This window comes from Schistocerca gregaria, chromosome 10 (genome assembly GCF_023897955.1).
Source record: "Schistocerca gregaria isolate iqSchGreg1 chromosome 10, iqSchGreg1.2, whole genome shotgun sequence".
NCBI classification, from domain to species: Eukaryota; Metazoa; Arthropoda; class Insecta; order Orthoptera; family Acrididae; genus Schistocerca; species Schistocerca gregaria.
Genome location: NC_064929.1, coordinates 85,121,716 through 85,143,427, shown reverse-complemented (window position 1 = coordinate 85,143,427; position 21,712 = coordinate 85,121,716). Strand labels below are relative to the sequence as shown.

The 21,712-nt window shown below is 46.1% G+C and overlaps 1 protein-coding gene across 2 annotated transcripts in view; it reads left to right on the top strand.

The window, feature by feature from the left end:
* LOC126293695 (acetylcholinesterase-like) overlaps window positions 1–21,712 on the top strand; it is an 824,325-nt gene that overhangs the window by 227,945 nt on the left and 574,668 nt on the right. For both annotated transcript variants that reach the window (XM_049986998.1, XM_049986997.1), the window contains exon 5: window positions 3,812–4,021. In XM_049986998.1, coding sequence (XP_049842955.1) covers window positions 3,812–4,021 — 210 coding nt within the window. The remainder of the gene's footprint in view (window positions 1–3,811; window positions 4,022–21,712) is intronic.

The window sequence follows — 21,712 nt, the reverse complement described above, 5'->3', positions numbered from 1 at the left end:
ACACACAGTCTACAGACGAGTGAAGAGACACGGTTTATTCACCTGGAGAGCTGCAAGATGCATTCCGCCTGGTCACAGGAGAGCCCGTAAAGCCTGGTGTCAAGAACACAGTACATGGTCATTGGAACAGTGGTCCCAGGTTATGTTCACGGATGAGTCCAGGTATAGTCAGAACACTGCTTTCCACTGGGTTTTCGTCTGGCGTGAACTGTGAACCGGATACCACCCACTTAATGTCGTTGAAAGGGACCTGTATGCAGGTCGTGGTTTGATGGTGTAGGGTGGGATTGTCATTGGTGCACGCACACCCCTGTATATCTGACAGAGGAACTGTAGCAGGTCAGGTGTATTGGGTCGCAATTTTGCACCAGTGTGTCCGCCTTTTCAGGGGTGCAGTGGGTCCCCCCTTCCTCCTGATGGATGATAACGCACGGCCCCACCTTGAAACAGAAGATGTCAGGCGAATGGAGTGGCCTGCCTGTTCTCCAGACCTAAACCCCATCGAGCACGTCTGGGATGCTCTCGTTCGATGTATCGCTGCACGTCTTCAAACCCCTACGACACTTCATGAGCTCTGACAGGCACGTGGAAGAATGGGAGGCTATACCCCAGCAGCTGCTCGACCACCTGATTCAGAGTTTGCCAACCCGTTGTGCGGCCTGTGTACGTCTGTACGGTGATCATATCCCTTATTGATGTCGGGTTAGATGCGCAGGAAACAGTGGCGTTTTGTAGCACATGTGTTTCGGGACGGTTTTATCAAAAATGGTTCAAATGGCTCTGAGCACTATGTGACGTAACTTCTGAGGTCATGAGTCGCCTAGAACTTAGAACTAATCAAACGCAACTAACCTAAGGACATCACACACATCCATTCCCGAACCTGCGACCGTAGCGGTCGCTCGGTTCCAGACTGTAGCGACTAGAACCGCACGGTCACTCCGGCCGTCTCACCTTATTGTTCCCAATGTGCCTATGCTATTAGTGGCAGTTTTGTGTAGTGGCCCATTCTGTGGCACCACATTCTGTAAGTATCCTTAATTTATGAGAATGAGTGTAATATCCGATACATGGTCAGAAACACTGGAGGATAGGGGTAGTGAGTTTAGGCAGTCTGTGCTGCAATGAGATCCTGTGTTGAGTGCTGAAAGGAATATGTGAAATCGGCACAGAGGGGACAGGTGGCAGCCACTTGTAAAAAATCTCTGTGTTTCAGTTTCACAGTGGACCAATGACGAGACCCTCCGGCAAGGCACCGAAGGCTTCATATATGCAGATGATTGCGCCATTACCGCTCAAGCAGACAGCTTTGAAACTGTTGAATGGAACCTGGCAGAAGCCCTCGAACAGCTTGCCACCTACTATAAGGGGAACCACCTCAAACCAACCCAGGGAAAAGGCAAACATGCGCCTCCCACCTAAAGAACAGACAATCTGCAAGAAGACTACAGCTGAACTGGGAAGGGGTGCCCCTGGAACATTGCGAAACACTAAAATACTTGGGCGTTACCTCGGATGAGCACTCACCTATAAAAAGCACCGCATGAACACTAAACACAAAGTAGCCGCGATAAACAACATTATGCGCAAACTACATGGGAGGCGCTGCCTGGAATAGTGAGAACCACAGCTCTCGCTTTGTGCTATTCAACAGCGGAGTACGCCTGCCCAGTGTGGTACAATTCTAGCCACGCCAAGCAAGTGGACGTACCACTTAATGAATCCTGCCGCATCATCACAGGCTGTCTCAGACCAACCCCGACAGATAAACTGTACTGCTTGCAGGCGTGGCCCCACCAGATATTAGAAGGAAAGTAGCGGCCAGGAAGGAAAAGACAAAGGTGTTAACCTTACCCGTTCAGCAGCTGTACAAACACCAGCCAGCCCGCTGTCGACTAAAATGTAGAAAAAGCTTCCTGCACACAGCAGAAAACATCGTCGGGACACCACAGCAAGTGAGGCTGGCAGTGTGGCGAGAAGGAAACGCACACCTTGGGGAATGGTTAGTCCCAAACAGAGAACCCTTTCCGGCCATATGGAAGGATGGACGACATGGAAATCTGCGCTCTGGTGTCACACGATCCAAAGAGAATATGTGCAAATGAGGCCTCTCAAATGAACTGGCGTTGTGTGACTGTGGACACACTCAAACCACCACCCGCCTCATGCAGTGTGTGCTGTGCCCAAGCACCTGCACCATGAAGGATTTGATGAATGCCACCTCAGAAGCGCTGGACGTGGAGAGGTTCTGGTCCAAGACTTCATAAAATTAGGAAGCACTTGACCCTGCTTAAATATCTGTATACTTTTATACTTGTATTACCTTCCGCCGTGGAAGTGGAACACGCGGCAGAACAAATGGCCGTGGTCAGCCCATAGAGGGCTCCACTTCCTCGGCGGCTATTCCGCACAGCGAGGCCAATAGCCGCTCCCTCCGGTTTCGTATATAGGGACCCGCTCTGCCCTAGTCCACTTGAACCCCCTCACCCCCTGGTTGCTGCTCTCCTCTCCCATCCCCACCCCCTGCCACTGTTGTGTCCCCCCTACCCCCCATCTCTACACCCTTCATCTCCTTTCCAAAGGTGGCTTTCATCATCTCCCCCTCTTGGGTGATGCCCTCTCTCCCTCCAGATGCCCTCTCTGCCTCCATTATCCCTGCTATCAACTCTGATCCTCACTCCCCCTCCTTTTCTCTGTCCTTTTCCCGGGCTCCCTCTCCATCCTGCCATCCTCTTTTTTTCTCTGCCCCCTTCTCTCCCCCGAGTCCTTTTGCATTTCGCTCCTCTGCCTCCTCTCAATCCCTCTCGCGTCTGCCCTGCCCCTCTCCCCCTTTATGAGTCCTCTCCCTCCTTCGTTCCCCCCTTTTTCGTTTTTTCCTTCCTCCCTCCTTGTTCTTCCCCCTCCTCCAGGCCCCCCTCGCCATCTGACTTTGGCTCGGGAGTGTCATCTTTGTGCCGCCGCTTTCGTGCAGTGTTCTACAGTGAGTGTATTACAGCGAGTGTTCCGTGTTGTGTTTTTGTTTGGAAGTGTTGAGAACGGCCGTCATACTGTCGCTGGGTGTGCTTTTTATCTCTTGCGAACAGAAACCAGACTGTCGCCGTCTTTTTTAATTGTGTGTCTGATTCCTGTGTCTTTTATTAACACTGCCAACCCCTTTTGCTTTCTGTTTTAACTTTCCGCATTTTTCCGCCATTTTACACTTTACGTCATCGTTTTATCGCCTGTTTTTCTTGTTTCTTTTCTTCTTCCGTTTTTAAAATAAAAGTCTGTAGGCTGTAGAGCACCGTACTAAGCTGCTGCCAGCCCGCCCCCTTCGGGGGGAATTGAAAATCAATAAAGAAAAAAAAAAGAACCCTAGTCCAGCCACTCTGGTGCTCGCTCTGGATTTCGTGTCTATCTCGGCGGCACTGCGTTCTGGTCGTTGCTCGTTGTTGACATTTGCCTGGCTCTAGTTCCAAGTGGACTTGCTTTTGGTGTTTGGTGTTGTGGTTCCCACAAGCCTCCGATGTTTATCTCTTCCTTGTTGTGTCGCTCATAGTCGGTCGCGGTCGGTTGTTTCAGTTGTCGTTGGTCTGTCAGACTCGTCCTGTGTTTACTTGGTGGTGCGTGCTCCACCCAGCCTGGCGGCTCCGATCTGCAGCTCTAGGCGTTCCCGCTGTCGGTTGTGGATACTGCAATACTCTTTTTGTATTTGTTATATACTTGATGCGTGTGTGTTAATCATTCTGATTTTATGTACGATGATTCTGACACGATTAAATAAACAGTGGATGGGAGTTTGAAGGGAGTGTGGCGGGGTGTGGCGTTGCAGGCGCTGGCGATCCGGTGGCTGCGCGACAACGCGCAGGCGTTCGGGGGTTCCCCGGAGCTGATCACGCTGTTCGGCGAGTCTGCGGGCGGCGGCGCCGTCTCGCTGCACCTTCTGTCGCCCGTCACCAGAGGGCTGGTGCGGCGCGGGATCCTCCAGTCTGGAACGCTCAACGCGCCCTGGAGCTACATGACCGCCGACAAGGCCAAGGAGGTCCGTCTCTCTCTCTCTCTCTCTCTCTCTCTCTCTCATTCCTCACCCGTCTCATACGGCCGACCACAGTTGCTTGAGACGGGTGTTAGGACAACCCCCAGTTGGGAAACGGGGCCAAAATTACTTGGTTACTGTCGAGTTGCATTTTACAATTTCTTTATTCATTACTTTTTAATATTTTTTGTGGGATCTAAAATTTAATAACCTCTCTCACACCGGCCTGATTTAGCTTCACTGATTAGGATAGTAAAAAAAACACGTGTATATTAAGGGAATTTTCATTCACAAAGGAGGGTTAACACATTCACACAGTTCAATACTGTTCTATCCTGATTAAATTGAGCTTAACTTAAACTCCATAAGGCAGTGAAGCAATTTCGAAGTCTCGGTGCGACGAAAATTGTCAGTCGATCTCCTGAAAACATTTGTAATAATTATTAACTTTCGGTGATCACATGGGGAAGACCGGAGATCTGCTGGTAAGACCGTGTTAGCCCATTTGTTGAAAGTAATAAACCGGATATCTTGAACGTACAAAACGGCAGGTTCGTACAGTGTAAAGCAGACGTTCCCCACTGATCCCGTGCAACACAGCGTAGTAAGCAGACACTGTCAATAATAATCAGTTAAATAATACGCGAACACACTTACTTTAGTTTAGTTCATGTATTAAATTCCTTCTCAAACAGAATCTCATCAAGATGGCGACTAGCTAAACAATACATACATACACATCTTCGTTCTTTCACGGCTAATCCGCAAGAGCTCCTTCATTCTTTTCATAAGACAAAACATAGATAGCAAAGAATCTATTCCACGTAGTAAATGGACGCCCCAAGGAATAATAGGGCTCGAAACTACTTCGCATTGATAATCATCGTATATTTAAGTTTATGAATCGGCAAGGTAAGAAGAGATATATCGAGATATGTACTGAGTTATATAATTTATAAAATTTCTCAAAATATCGCGGAGAGACCGCTGCAAGAGACATTACATCTTCAACCATTAAAAGTCATTTCTCTACCACTTGACCAGGAACAGATCCAAAAAAGCTAGCAGGCGTGGGTGCCTTTTCCAAACAATTTACTTTACAGTTAATGGCCAAGCCATTTTACTTAAAACAGGCTTTGATAAAACATTCGATAACAAATAAAAATTTTCCAAGTAATGAAATTAAAAACTTTACTTTATCGTTAATAGCCAAGCCATTTTACTTAAAACGGACTTTGACAAAGCATCTAATAACAAAATAAAAAATTTCCAAGTTGTTGTTGTTGTGGTCTTCAGTTCTGAGACTGGATTGATGTAGTTCTCCACGCTATTCTATCCTGTGCAAGATTCTTCATCTCCCAGTACCTACTGCAGCCTACATCCTTCTGAATCTGCTTAGTGTATTCATCTCTTGGTCTCCCTCTACGATTTTTACCCTCCGCGCTGCCCTCCAATACTACATTTGTGATCCCTTGACGCCTCAGAAAATGTTATACCAGCCGATCCCTTCTTCTAGTCAAGTTGTGCCACAAACTCCTCCCCAATCCAATACCTCCTCATTAGTTATGTTATCTACCCATGTAATCTTCTGTAGCACCACATTTCGAAAGCTCCTATTCTCTTCTTCTCTAAACTATTTATCGTCCATGTTTCACTTCCATACACGGCTACACTCCATACAAATACTTTCAGAAACGAGTTCCTGACACATAAATCTATACTCGATGTTAACAAATTTCTCTCCTTCAGAAACGCTTTCCTTGCCATTACCAGTCTACATTTTATATTCTCTCTACTTCGACCAACATCAGTTATTTTGCTCCCCAAACAGCAAAACTCCTTTACTACTTTAACTGTCTCATTTCCCAATCTAACTCCCTCAGCATCAGTTGATTTAATTCAACTACATTTCATTATCCTTGTTTTGCTTTTGTTGATGTTTATCTTATATCCTCCTTTCAAGACACTGTACATTCCGTTCAACTGCTCTTCCAAGTCCATTGACAGAATTACGATGTCATCGGTGAACCTCAAAGTTGTTATTTCTTCTCCATGGATTTTAATTCCAACTCCGAATTTTTCTTTTTTTTCCTTTACTGCTTGCTCAATATACACTCCTGGAAATTGAAATAAGAACACCGTGAATTCATTGTCCCAGGAAGGGGAAACTTTATTGACACATTCCTGGGGTCAGATACATCACATGATCACACTGACAGAACCACAGCGACATAGACACAGGCAACAGAGCATGCACAATGTCGGCACTAGTACAGTGTATATCCACCTTTCGCAGCAATGCAGGCTGCTATTCTCCCATGGAGACGATCATAGAGATGCTGGATCTACATCTACATCTACATCTACATGACTACTCTGCAATTCACATTTAAGTGCTTGGCAGAGGGTTCATCGAACCACAATCATACTATCTCTCTACTATTCCACTCCCGAACAGCGAGCGGGAAAAACGAACACCTAAACCTTTCTGTTCGAGCTCTGATTTCTCTTATTTTATTTTGATGATCATTCCTACCTATGTAGGTTGGGCTCAACAAAATATTTTCGCATTCGGAAGAGAAAGTTGGTGACTGAAATTTCGTAAAAAGGTCTCGCCGCGACGAAAAACGTCTATGCTGTAATGACTTCCATCCCAACTCGTGTATCATATCTGCCACACTCTCTCCCCTATAACGCGATAATACAAAACGAGCTGCCCTTCTTTGCACCCTCTCGATGTCCTCCGTCAATCCCACCTGGTAAGGATCCCACACCGCGCAGCAATATTCTAACAGAGGACGAACGAGTGTAGTGTAAGCTGTCTCTTTAGTGGACTTGTTGCATCTTCTAAGTGTCCTGCCAATGAAACGCAACCTTTGGCTCGCCTTCCCGACAATATTATCTATGTGGTCCTTCCAACTGAAGTTGTTCGTAATTTTAACACCCAGGTACTTAGTTGAATTGACAGCCTTGAGAATTGTACTATTTATCGAGTAATCGAATTCCAACGGATTTCTTTTGGAACTCATGTGGATAATCTCACACTTTTCGTTATTTAGCGTCAACTGCCACCTGACACACCATACAGCAATCTTTTCTAAATCGCTTTGCAGCTGATACTGGTCTTCGGATGACCTTACTAGACGGTAAATTACAGCATCATCTGCGAACAACCTAAGAGAACTGCTCAGATTGTCACCCAGGTCATTTATATAGATCAGGAACAGTAGAGGTCCCAGGACGCTTCCCTGGGGAACACCTGATATCACTTCAGTTTTACTCGATGATTTGCCGTCTATTACTACGAACTGCGACCTTCCTGACAGGAAATCACGAATCCAGTCGCACAACTGAGACGATACCCCATAGCTCCGCAGCTTGATTAGAAGTCGCTTGTGAGGAACGGTGTCAAAAGCTTTCCGGAAATCTAGAAATACGGAATCAACTTGAGATCCCCTGTCGATAGCGGCCATTACTTCGTGCGAATAAAGAGCTAGCTGCGTTGCACAAGAGCGATGTTTTCTGAAGCCATGCTGATTACGTGTCAATAGATCGTTCCCTTCGAGGTGATTCATAATGTTTGAATACAGTATATGCTCCAAAACCCTACTGCAAACCGACGTCAATGATATAGGTCTGTAGTTAAATGGATTACTCCTACTACCCTTCTTGAACACTGGTGCGACCTGCGCAATTTTCCAATCTGTAGGTACAGATCTATCGGTGAGCGAGCGGTTGTATATGAGTGCTAAGTAGGGAGCTATAGTATCAGCGTAATCTGAAAGGAACCTAATCGGTATACAATCTGGACCTGAAGACTTGCCCGTATCAAGCGATTTGAGTTGCTTCGCAACCCCTAAGGTATCTACTTCTAAGAAACTCATGGATGTAGTCCTGTGGAACGGCTTGCCATGCCATTTCCACCTGGCGCCTCAGTTGGACCAGCGTTCGTGCTGGACATGCAGACCGCATGAGACGACGCTTCATCCAGTCCCAAACATGCTCAATGGGGGACAGATTCGGAGATCTTGCTGGCCAGGATAGGTGACTTACACCTTCTAGAGCACGTTGGGTGGCACAGGATACATGCGGACGTGCATTGTCCTGTTGGAACAGCAAGTTCCCTTGCCGGTCTAGGAATGGTAGAACGATGGGTTCGATGACGGTTTGGATGTACCGTGCACTATTCAGTGTCCCCTCGACGATCACCAGAGGTGTACGGCCAGTGTAGGAGATCGCTCCCCACACCATGATGCCGGGTGTTGGCCCTGTGTGCCTCGGTCTTATGCAGTCCTGATTGTGGCGCTCACCTGCACGGCGCCAAACACGCATACGACCATCATTGGCACCAAGGCAGAAGCGACTCTCATCGCTGAAGACGACACGTCTCCATTCGTCCCTCTATTCACGCCTGTCGCGACACCACTGGAGGCGGGCTGCACGATGTTGGGGCGTGAGCGGAAGACGGCCTAACGGTGTGCGGGACCGTAGCCCAGCTTCATGGAGACGGTTGCGAATGGTCCTCGCCGATACCCCAGGAGCAACAGTGTCCCTAATTTGCTGGGAAGTGGCGGTGCGGCCCCCTACGGCACTGCGTAGGATCCTACGGTCTTGGCGTGCATCCGTGCGTCGCTGCGGTCCGGTCCCAGGTCGACGGGCACGTGCACCTTCCGCCGACCACTGCCGGCAACATGGATGTACTGTGGAGACCTCACGCCCCACGTGTTGAGCAATTCGGCGGTACGTCCACCCGGCCTCCCGCATGCCCACTATACGCCCTCGCTCAAAGTCCGTCAACTGCACATACGGGTCACGTCCACGCTGTCGCGGCATGCTACCAGTGTTAAAGACTGCGATGGAGCTCCGTATGCCACGGCAAACTGGCTGACACTGACGGCAGCGGTGCACAAATGCTGCGCAGCTAGCGCCATTCGACGGCCAACACCGCGGTTCCTGGTGTGTCCGCTGTGCCGTGCATGTGATCATTGCTTGTACAGCCCTCTCGCAGTGTCCGGAGCAAGTATGGTGGGTCTGACACACCGGTGTCAATGTGTTCTTTTTTCCATTTCCAGGAGTGTACATATTGAATAACATTCGGGAAAGGCTACAACCCTGTGTCACTCCCTTCCCAACCACTGCTTCCTTCTCATGCCCCTCGACTCTTATTACTGCCATCTTGTTTCTGTACAAATTCTAAATAGCCTTTCGGTGCCGGTATTTTACCCCTGCAACCTTCAGAATTTGAAAGAGAGTATTCTAGTTAACATTGTAAAAGGCTTTCTCTAAGTCTACAAATGATAGAAACGTAGGTTTGCGTTTCCTTAATCTTTCTTCTAAGATAACTCGTGGGGTCAGTATTGCCTCACGTGTCCAAACATTTCTACGGTATCTAAACTGATCTTCGCCGTCGTCGGCTTCTACCAGTTTTTCCATTTGTCTGTAAAGAATTCGCGTTAGTATTTTGCAGCTGTGGCTTATTTCATAACAAAATTAAAAGTTTCCAAGTAATGAAACCAAAACACCAATTTGCATACAATTTCGCTACCGAAGATGTAGGGAGACACTTCTTTCAAACTTTGGCTCAACGAGATATTAAATTACAAGGGCTCGCTAACAGGGAGACAAAAGTAACATTTTCAAAGGATGTCAACTACATTAAAACAATCAAAGTAAAGATACGGTCATGCACCTTTTACAATAACTAACAAATTTAAAGCCACTTAATTCTAAAAAACCCACCAATGAAAGGTAAACTTAACTTTTTTAAACGGTGGCCAAAGACAGTCAGAGTAAAATACAACAATTTAACATTTTACAATACCTAATAACTTCAATACCATGACCTGCCACCAAAATGTCCTGGGATAGAAATAATTAACCGACCGGCTGAAGGGCGGCCACCATTGTCTCCCGAAGGACGCTCAGGCTAGAAGCGGGGGTAACAGACCCACAACGCCTCACATTCAGCAATCACATCGACCTCATGCTAGGCCAAGAGAGGAGGAGAAATCAAATCAGGAACGATAAACCTGCCCAAAAATACACTTCCTCTCAGACTGTACTAATAAGAAGCCAAAAAATCACTGTCTATAATTACACCGGCGACAGCGACAGGAAACCCGAACGCAGGAGGCCACAAGGCAGAAAAGACACTGGTAGCACAAATCAAAACTCTTCAATTAACATCTAAACTCGTTCCTCACACCCGACCGTGTCCACGTCGCCAGGGTACCCAACTGGCCACAGTCACGCAGCCACGCGCTCTGTCACCGGAGCCCTCGTCTCCTCTGCACCCACGGCGGCGAAATACCACTCCTCAGGTTAGGCGAGTTACTAGTCCGTCATTCCCGCCTCCAGACGGAAAATTTAAAGGCACCCGTTGCCGCTGCCAGTGACTCGGAACCACAGCCGTGGCCCCCGGGTGTTCACACCGAGAGCTCACAGCCTTGTACCGTCAACTCGTCCCGCACGTCTCGCACCGCCAGGATAGACCACGTGGCTTCTCGGAACAACAGCCGACTCTCCATCGCCACGTTACGCCGCGGTCTCCCAGTACAACATTCTGTAATTCCCGATTTTTAAAACCGACCGACCAACTCGTCACCGCTAGGCAACCACCCGGCCATCCCCCCGAAAGACCCGATTCCCTTACCCAAAGCTACCAGAAAGCAACGACTCGAAGATCGATAACACCAGACACGCCGAGAGAGGGGAATCTCAGCAGAATCGTACGCAGCATAACGATAAATATGAAAGAATCAATTAACGATGGAATGGAAGGACTCAGAACAATCTCTACAGCGCGATATATGTTGAGAGCCAACACACTGTTATCTTGCTCCAACCACTACGTTTCAGAATATACTCCCTTCATCATAAGAATAAACCTGATGTAAACATTACGCCATGTATTCTTTCGCGTTTCCTTCAGTCTCATTGGATTTCGTTTCATGTGGAGCGGAAGCCAAGCTGTGACCAATACAGTCAGTACGATCATAAGGATACGTCTTATGCTGTGTCACACGCACATAGGCTGAGCGATAATGCGGGACAACAGCTTTGCCGGCGTATTAAACTTGGACAGCACTGGCCACCCAGCGGTCCAATACAATGACGTAGGCAGTTGCAGTTCAGGCGTAAAAAGAGAGCAAAGGAACAATGTAGCTCCGAATGTAATTTAATTTTTGAAGAGAATGGAACAATATTCGGCAAAACTCCAGCACTGCTACGCGCTTCTTACAAGGGAACCTCCCCATCGCACCCCCCTCAGACTGTGTTATAAGTTGGCACAGTGGATAGGCCTTGAAACACTGAACACAGATCACTCGAGAAAACAGGAAGAACTTGTGTGGAACTATGAAAAAAATAAGCAAGATACACAAAGTGAGTAGTCCATGCGCAAGATAAGCAACATCAAGGATAATGTGAGCTCAGGAGTGCCGTGGTCCCGTGGTTAGCGTGAGCAGCTGCTCAACGAGAGGTCCTTGCTTCAAGTCTTCCCTCGAGTGAAAAGTTTAATTTTTTTTATTTTCAGACAATTATTTGGTGAAGCTGCACAGGTACACAGAGCAATATTGTTTACGTGATCATGTTTCAATTATCAAAGTTCAGGCACTCACACATAATCAACTTCGCTCTACAAAATTCCAGAACATGTTCAGATTTGCTTGGACATATGCAGGATTTGACGGTCTACACACGGAAAAATTTGAAAACGTTAAAAACATATGTTTTGACAGAGCACAGGGAAAACTGTGCGACTGTGAAACTGTTGCATTCATTTGTTGCAGTTTATGTGACAAACTCTTATGTTTTCATCCCTTTTTTGGGATTATCACATCCACAAGAAAACCTAAATCGGGCAAGGTAGGAGAATTTTTTTACCAATTCGCCAAGTGTACAAGTTAGGTGGGTCGACAACATATTCTTGTCTTCTGACGCACATGTCGTCACCAGTGTCGTACAGAATGTATCAGACGTATTTTCCTGTGGAAGAATCGGTTGACCTGTGACCTTGCGATCAAATGTTTTCGGTTCCCATTGGAGAGGCACGTCCTTTCGTCTACTAATAGCATGGTTTTGCGGTGCGGTCGCAAAACACACACCAAACTTATTACAGTGAACAGTGACGCTATCAACCAACGGAGAGATCATGACTTTGCGGAAATAAAGAAATTAAACTTTTCACTAGATGGAAGACTTGAACCAAGGACCTTTAATTTCCGCAGCTGCTCACGCTCACCACGGGACCACGGCGCTCCTAAGCTGATATCATCCTTGATGTTGTCTATCTTGCACATGGACTACTCAGTTTGTATATTTTGCTTATTTTTTTTTTTTCATAGTTTCACACAACTTGTTCCTGTTTTCTCGATTGATCTGTGTTCAGTTTTTCAAGGCCTATCCTCTGTTCCACCTTATAACTAAATCTGAGGGGGTGCGATGGGAGGTTCCCTTGTTAGGTGACCTGACGTGGTATTCTAAGTACAAACAACAGTGATGAAAACTTCTAACCAACCAACGTTCGGCAGTGAAGTGTGAGAATGCTGCGTGCGTTAGTTCCACTGCGTCTGGTAGCTTAACAGCCTCGTTACTTCCCGGCCCAAATCCCGCAGCTTGGCTTCATATCAGTTCTGTTGGGTCCATATTGTAATGGTACAGTAGCAAACGTAAAAATGCAGCATTTGTATGATGTGCTCGATGCTATAAAAATGGTTGTTTTCTGTGTTCCCACGACACTTACGTACATCTGTGCTATAAAACAATGGGTATATGGCACAAATAAAGAGAATTTCGTTTTTCACTTTTGCCTTCAAAAATTAAATTATTGTGTTTTCTTAATTTAACCAACTTTTACGAAGTCTTTCACAAAACATCGATAATGAAGAATTTGTATCTGAAATGAAAACAGGAATTTAGCGCCCAATATGTAATTAGAAACAAGAAGACGTGCATTATTCATAAAAATGATGATGACTTTTATAATTACGAGATGTACGTGCTTCAAATTAAACGAGAAAATAAAAGATTCTGGAAGAGGTTTGAAGCGACGAATCATGAGCTGTATTTGCTTGTCAGTCCATTATACCTATTGCGCTACACGCGCAATGTGGATTTGTGTATCAACTGTATTACATACAGCGGCTGGAAAAATTTCAAAGCCGATTATCTGCGTAAATTTATGAAAAACATTAAGAACAGTCTATTTCTCGGCCCTTTTTAACCATATTCCACACGCGTGTTTCACTACGGAACAGAAAACAGCACCAGCCATTTTCATACTGGGTCTTAACAGCGCGACAATCAGAGCACAACGCTGCAGAAGCTTTGACTGTACACGATTTTTGAAATAAAAACTACGTAGCTAAAGCGTCATTAAGACAAAGTTTAATGTCTGTTAATACATTTGAAAATCTTAAAGTGTCATTTAACGTACTTAGTAATAATATATCTAATACATAACTAGGGCATACTTGCAAGAGCGTAACAACATCAGTCTACGTGTGCCACAGCTTCTCACCAATCATCGCGTTTGTATTTGTTTACATCAGGTTTATTCTTATGATGAACAGAGTATAACTCTTACACGCTACGTTCTCAGTTCTTTAGATTTGTAATGATGTGGGGCTTTGAAGCTGTCAAATAATTGTGAAATTTCACTGTAGATTACCACCGGCTGTTTATTTTTACGAGCTACCAGCATACTGGAGTAACTGTGGGTCAGCAACTTCCGTTAATCAGTAGAACGAAAAACCAGTCGAAAATTGCAGATTTTACTTTTTTTCATTTACTCGATGACTAGCTTGGGGCCGAGATCAATTTTCAGACGATTCCGACATTGGTAAAGATGTTATTTCCGAAGAGGTGAAAACGACAAAAATGAGCAACGCAACTGTTCCTCATACGGCCGGCCGCTGTGACCGAGCGGTTCTAGGTGCTTCAGTCTGGGACTTCGAGACTGCTACGGTCGCAGGTTCGAATCCTGCCTCGGGCGTGGAAGTGTTTGATGTCCTTAGGTACTTTAGGTTTAAGTAGTTCTAAGTCCTAGGGAACTGATGACCTCAGATGCTCAGAGCCATTTTTTTGTTCGTCGCACAGCAACTCTTCTTTGCACATTTTTGACGTTTTCACCTCTTCGGAAATACCATTGTAGACTATTTTACGGCGATTTTAAAATGAGTCTTGGTCAGAAACTAGTCGCCGAGTGAATAAAAAAAAGTAAAATTCGCAAGTTTCGACTGGTTTTTCGTTGTTGTTGAATCCTGCGTAGTTGTCAAAGATGAGATCTACATCTATCGCTTGCAGTTGTGGCGCTTCAGCAGGGGTGGAAAAGGTGGCTTGCTCATATCAGAAGACATAACAAAACAAGGCAAGCAACAAAAATAAGTACAGAAGCAAAGAAAGTTTCTGAAATGCCCACCTAAAAACACAGAATAGAAAAAAACACTAAATGAGATACTATTAAAGCAAATAAACACACCCCTGCAATAAAAGGCAAAACAGAATCAAGGTGTCAGCAAAACAGAAAAGAAAATCCGTGGCTTCCAGGTTCTGGGTTCTTAATACTCGTCGCCGATGTTGACTCCTGCTTAGCTGTCAAAGATGGGGTGTCTACGAAACCTGCTTCTAAGATCTCTAGACAACAGTTGAAGAATCGTCTTAATGAGTTTTATTACGAAAAGTACATGACAATACTTTGTGGTAAACGTGTCGCAAGCAAACGGCGACAGACAAAATAAACACTATTCTTCAGCACATACAATTTCTAAGTCGCTGGTCTTGAAGTGTCTAATCTTGATGCTGCTGTAGTTGTGGGCAGCGGCCAGTCTTTTACTTTTCTTTATTGAATTTCAATTCCCCCCAAAGGGGGCGGGCTGGCAGCAGCTTAGTGCGATGCTCAGCAGCCTACAGACTTTTTAAAACGCAAGAAGAAGATAAGAAAATGAAACGGTGACTGTAATTGTAAAACGGCGGAAAACTGTGGAAAGTTAAAACATAAAGTAAAGGATTGGCAAAGCTAATAAAATATACAGAGGGAGCAGACAGGTAACATAGTAGACAGACAATTAAAAAAAACATGCGAACAGTCTGGTTTCTGTTCGCAAGAGAGATAAAAATCACACCCAGCGACAGTACGATGTCCGATCGCAAAACTTTGGAGAACACACGCAACACTGAAAACACACTGTAAACACTGCACTAAACTGTCAGCACAAAGATAGCCGAGGGCAGATTGGGGGGGGGGGGGGGGGGAATGGACATATTGGAGGGGGGAGGAAACAAGGAGGGAGGAGATGATAAACGAAAAGGGGGGGGACCAAAGGAGGGAGAGAACTCATAAGGGGGGAGGGGAGGGCTGCGGCCAGTCGCGCGATAACCTCAAAAAGCAAATTACAAACACAAAGATTCGCTGTATTTCCTTAAAGCTGTGCAGCCGTACTTCAGTTAACCTACAATGGCTGTCATTTAGCACAGGCATAAATTATAGCATAAGGGAATCTGAAAATCTAAAGCACTTAAAAGAGGAGATTCGTACCATACACCACATTTTCAAACCAACTGATATTAACGGAATCAGTACCCTACTGGCATGAAACGGCACTAAGCAGTGACAATAATTTGTAGACAACTAACGACGGCCTGCCACAAAAAAGATCCAGCACAACAGCTGTAAGATACGCCACCTTCTCACACGAGCAAATTATTTTTTGAAGTTATAATCTACGCCTAAAATTTCCAATAAAGATTTTTGACTATTTGAGGTGTCGAATAAACATGAGATTTCAGTCCATAGATTCCAAACTGTATCCCGATTATGGTATTTTCATCCTCAGTGTTGTGTTGGCCGGAGCCAACACCGTGTTACTAGTGGAGGCCGAAATGCACGCGTTTTAGCTCACGCAGGCTGGCGTGAGGAGGGAAGGACTATACTCACGTGAGGTCTGGAACATGACAATTAATTAGAGTTGAGAAAGCGGACGTAATTTGTTTGATACTTAACTTTAATCCATTAATGATGAACGTCGCTCTTGACGGTACATGAGTCACAATATTATATGTTCAGAAGACATAGTAACTGCTAGGTTGTAGCAAATGACGTAGCTGAAGGCTATGCTAAACTGTCGTCTCTGCAAATGAGAGCGTATGTAGACAGTGAACCATCGCTAGCAAAGTCGGCTGTACAACTGGGGCGAGTGCTAGGAAGTCTCTCTAGACTAGACCTGCCGTGTGGCGGCGCTCGGTCTGCAATCACTGATAGTGGCGACACGCGGGTCCGACGTTTACTAACGGACCGCGGCCGATTTAAAGGCTACCCCCTAGCAAGTGTGGTGTCTGGTGGTGACGCCACACTCAGGATGCCACAAACTCACTCTTTCTTGGACTAAATTTTCCTGTTTCTCACGCTCCATATTTCGCGTGCGAGAACGTCGGTCGTTTTCACCGGAGAAAACAAATTGATCTGAATTTCAGCGACTGTCGTCCGAAGTCGGGTGATAAGCTGGGCCATAGTGTGCCCGCGCACGTGGTGAAAAGATGGGCCACCTCCGGCCGATGTTGGTCGTCGGCGGAATCAACCGACCTCGGAGCCACTGTGACCGCAGCCAAAGAGCGCGAGATGAGCAGCCGCTGCCACTGGCGAGTAGGGAACCTACCGCTCGCTCCTTGCTCCATACGTATGCAGTTGAGCGCGCGACGCCGATGAGTGCGGACCCCCGATTCTGAAAGGCAAGATAATGAGGACAGGACCACGACGAGCGCTACGCGAATGGAGAGCGGAGGACAGCGTGCGTCAAACCCTTGTGACGAGAGGCATCAGCTAACACAGAACGATCGGCAGCAACGGGGACTGAGACGTGAAATACAACACACGATTCTGCAAAGTCAGGAAGTATACGACAACCGCACTAGTACAGTTCCTACTTGACAGCCTGAAGAACCAGCAGACGACGTGGAACAATTTTCTCCACCAGAAGAAGACGATCTGGAGGGAGTCTCCTCTGAAGAAGTTTGGACCGTGTAGCCCACCGACGAAGGCGGCGATTTTACACTAGCGCGCCAAAGAAAACCACTCGACGCTTCTTCTAAGCAGAACAACTGTCGGAGGCGACAACGTCCAGAGGAACTGAAAACTTCCAACCGTTATGAGGCTACTGCGACGGAAGATACTACGGATGCTCGAGAACGTATGGACCGGACGAGTGACGTCAATCTCGAAGCAGATAAGGATGGAACAGATGGCCCTGGCCGGAACTCACTACGCAAAGTCCCGCCCCTTACTGTTTACGACATGGAACTCAACAAGGCGCTGAAAACGAATATTGACGGCAGTCTTAAGGCCATGTACCAACGAGACAGGATCAAATATCATTTTGACTCCTATGACGATCAACGACGGGCCATCAGTTTCTTTGTGCCGTCAATGATTCAAGAACAGTCTTAACCGTATTTATTATTGTTATAATACCGCCAACCGGTTTCAACCCGACGTAGCGGTCACCTTCTGGGCTTTAACACCATTGGTCGACTGCTGGTGGTGTCACGCCTGTCTACGTAATGACAGGAAACTATGCGGGACTAACCCTTCGTATGGGCTTAGATAGCATACTGAGGTCACGTGGAACCCCCAGCGGCAATCCACGGCATTTAATGCAGTTTGTTATATGTAACTGCTAGTCAAAATGGTTCAAATGGCTCTGAGCACTATGGGACTCAACTGCTGTGGTCATTAGTCCCCTAGAACTTAGAACTACTTAAACCTAACTAACCTAAGGACATCACACACATCCATGCCCGAGGCAGGATTCGAACCTGCGACCGTAGCAGTCGCACGGTTCCGGACTGCGCGCCTAGAACCGCGAGACCACCGCGGCCGGCTAACTGCTAGTCACCTTGGCGTTGTAGTCCTTCCATGTTAACCGTTTTAGTAAATTGACTGAAATGTTTTCTACGTAAATGTACATTGTAATACAAGACGACACCACTTTTGGTGTGTCACAGATTCTTTTACTTTATATTATGACACATAATGTAATATACTTTTACGAATTTTACGACTTGATATTGGAACATTTATTATTATTTTAAAATTAACACTATAATTGTAATTCTTTTTAAATGGAATGGTCCCGTCTTCCGTTATTTACTGTCACTTAAATTTGTGTTAAACCAAGGTGACTTCTAATTACATATAACAAACCGTATTAAATGCCTCTGATCGCCGCTGGGGGGTGTTGCCGTCTATTTACGTGATCTCAGTACGCTGCTTAAGCCCATAGAAGGGTTAGTCTCGCGTAGTTTCCTGCCGTTACGTAGACAGGAGTGACACCACCAGCAGTCGACCAATGGGTAAAGTATTTTAAGTTTACATAATTTTAGCTGCTGTATAATAGAGCCTTTCTGACGGATATCTACAATTTCACAGTGTAAACGCCCAGAAGATGACCGCTACGTCGGGTTGAAACCGGTTGGCGGTATTATAACAATAATAAGTGCGATTAATACTGTTTTTGAATTATTGATTAATCATACCAATCGCTGCTCCTCTCCACAACCATGATGTCCAAAAATTCTTTTTGTCGAATGACATCCACTTTTTTAAGCATCAGGCTGCAGAGGACAAGGACCTCAAAGTGGTTGTCACACGTCTACCTGCTGTAACGTTCCCTCTTTCTGTTTATTTAGGTTTGATTTGTTTGATTGTTATTCTTTATTTCTATTATTCGGAATCTTTTTTTTTTTTATTAAATTGAGCCTGAAACTTACGTAATAAATACTTCGCGTGAAGTACGATTTGCAGCATAAACAAAAATTAATTTCGGAAATGTAATCCACTGAATATTAAAAGTAAAGCTTTTGAACAACGCGCGTGACTGACTAGACACATTCAGAGGGTACGTACATTCGCGTGCGAGTGGTTGCGGTCTGATGAGAAATTTTCATTGTGAAATAATTTCGTCGTAACACATTCGGAGATTGCGAACGTACATTCAGAGTAGAGGCACGTACATTCTATCATTCCCCGTGGCCTGGGTAAAAGAATGGCAATTATTTAAATCTAACAGTATTTCTTTTGCATCGGACTAGTATTTTTATAAGAAAAAGAAGATTGCAGGTTCTGAATGTCTCGGCAAAACGAATCGGAAGTAATTTTAGCGGCCACGAAAGGAAAGTAGAGAGCACAATCACGTACCTCTATTGTTGAGCAGCGCCGTTTTGAAGATCTTCGGTTCCATCTAAAACTCGCCTTCTCTGCTTATCATAAATACTCCATAGGCATGGGAAAAAGGATTGTTGTGCGATGAAAATAATATAAAACACATCTTGCGTCTTTTAACTCATTCATTTACCACACAGACACACACACTAGTAATTAGACAGTACGACATCCCACCAGCCCATCAGAACAAAAAGTAGTCGTTCATACAAGAAAAAGAAAACGAAGGGCGAAATTGTTCCTATGTCTCTCAAAGATAAAAAGTTTACCAGATATTTCTCTGGTGTGTCACTGGAACAATTTTTCAGCACCTCTGCGATTAAATCACAATATTTTCAGTTCCTTTACACTGCCGAAGTTACGGAGAAAGAACTGGAAGACGCGCTGATAGAGAAGGGTTTCCCTGACATCAACGCCCACCAGTTTAAAAATCGAGACGACAACACCAAGGCATTACGACCTCAAGCTGCTCACTGCGTCACGTTGCCGGCCCAAAAGGAAAGCTAGAAGACTTACGGCATCAAATACCTTCTATACACTAAAGTAGATAGTGAAACCTACAACAGACAGGAAGGACCTGCTCAATGTCGCCATTGGCAGAGATTCGAACATACAGCTAATTATTGCAGCTTGCCTGTTCGCTGCCTTCGATGTGGAGGCAGCACCCATCTTCAGCACGTACTCATCCACGAGGGGCTCCGCCGAAATGTGCGAACTGTGAGAAGGACCATCCTGCCACATGGCGTGGCTGCCACAAGTACCAGGAAATACAGACAACGGTCTTCCCCGCAGCCCTCTGAACGGAGGACTCGTGTAGTACGGAACTCCAACCTGACGGCACACCCTCCGCCCCACCGCCAGCTAACGCCACAGGAACAGCCGGCGGCGGCACGGCAGCCAGCAGCACAGCCTCCTCCTGAAGCACGCCCACCTCAACAGCACCGCCAGCATTATTCATACGCCCACGCAGCATCACCACGCCGACCGGAACCGGAAACCTACGTCTCACCAGCACATTTGATGGAATCCATAGCTCCATCGCTCTCACCGCCGTGCATCAACAACTAGTGGGGATACATTCTTTAATCGAAAGTGTACTGAAGGCCTTTGGATCACCTTAAGATGGATAGCCCTAGGACCACGAGAAACCTAAAAATCTGTATATGGAACACCAACGGAATGAAACACAAGATAACAGATTACACTGAATTTATACAACGTCACAAAATCGACATCGCACTTGTATCGGAGACGCACCTTCGTCCAACAGCTGAGCTCAGATTTCGCAATACGTACGTCTATACAGGGTGTTACAAAAAGGTACGGGAAAACTTTCAGGAAACATTCCTCACACACAAATAAAGAAAAGATGTTATGTGGACATGAGTCCGGAAACGCTTAATTTCCATGTTAGAGATCATTTTAGTTTCGTCAGTATGTACGGATGAGGCTTCATTCCAACGTGATCAAATTGTAAATTTTCACAAGAAACATGTGTGGGCTGACGAGAATCCGCAAGCAGTTGTGCAATGACGTCATCGACACATATTTTCTGTGAACGTTTGGGCAGGCATTGTTGGTGATGTCTCGATTGGGCCCCATGTTCTTCCACCTACGCTCAATGGAGCACGTTATCATGATTTCATACGGGATACTCTACATGTGCTGCTAGAACATGTGCCTTTATTAGTACGAGACAACATGTGGTTCATGGACGATGGAGCTCCTGCACATTTCAGTCGAAGTGTTCGTACGCTTCTCAACAACAGATTCGGTGACCGATGGATTGGTAGAGGCGGACCAATTCCGTGGCCTCCACGCTCTCCTTACCTCAACCCTCTTGACTTTCATTTATGGGGGCATTTGAAAGCTCTTGTCTACCCAACCCCGGTACCAAATGTAGAGACTCTTCGTGCTCGTTTTGTGGACGACTGTGATACAATACGGCATTCTCCAGGGCTGCATCAGCGCATCAGGGATTCCCTGCGACGGAGGGTGGATGCACGTATCCTTGCTAACGGAGGAAATTTTGAACATTTCCTGTAACAAAGTGTTTGAAGTCACTGCGGCACCATTATGAAACACTACCACACCTCCAACATCTGGAGGCAACAGCAGTAACGGTTCGATCGGCGGCAGGCAACATCACTTTCATTTCGGCGTACAACAGCCCCGGTAAAACCCTGGTGCCAGCCGACCTACGCAGTATCTTCACCAATTTTGACAAAATTTTCCTAAGAGGTGAGCTTAACAGCAAGCAAGTCGCGTGGAATTCCCGGCGTACGCACCCTCGTGGACGAACTTTGATCGGCGTGGAAGAAGAGCTGGGCATCACAGTCCACGGCCCACGGGAGCCCACACGGATTCCTTACGTCGATCGGCAAGAGGCAGACGTCCTAGATATTGCTCTCATCAAAAACATTGAGACGAACCTCCAGCTCCGCACCGTCGACGATCTCTCGTCGGACCAGAGGCCAGTTCTC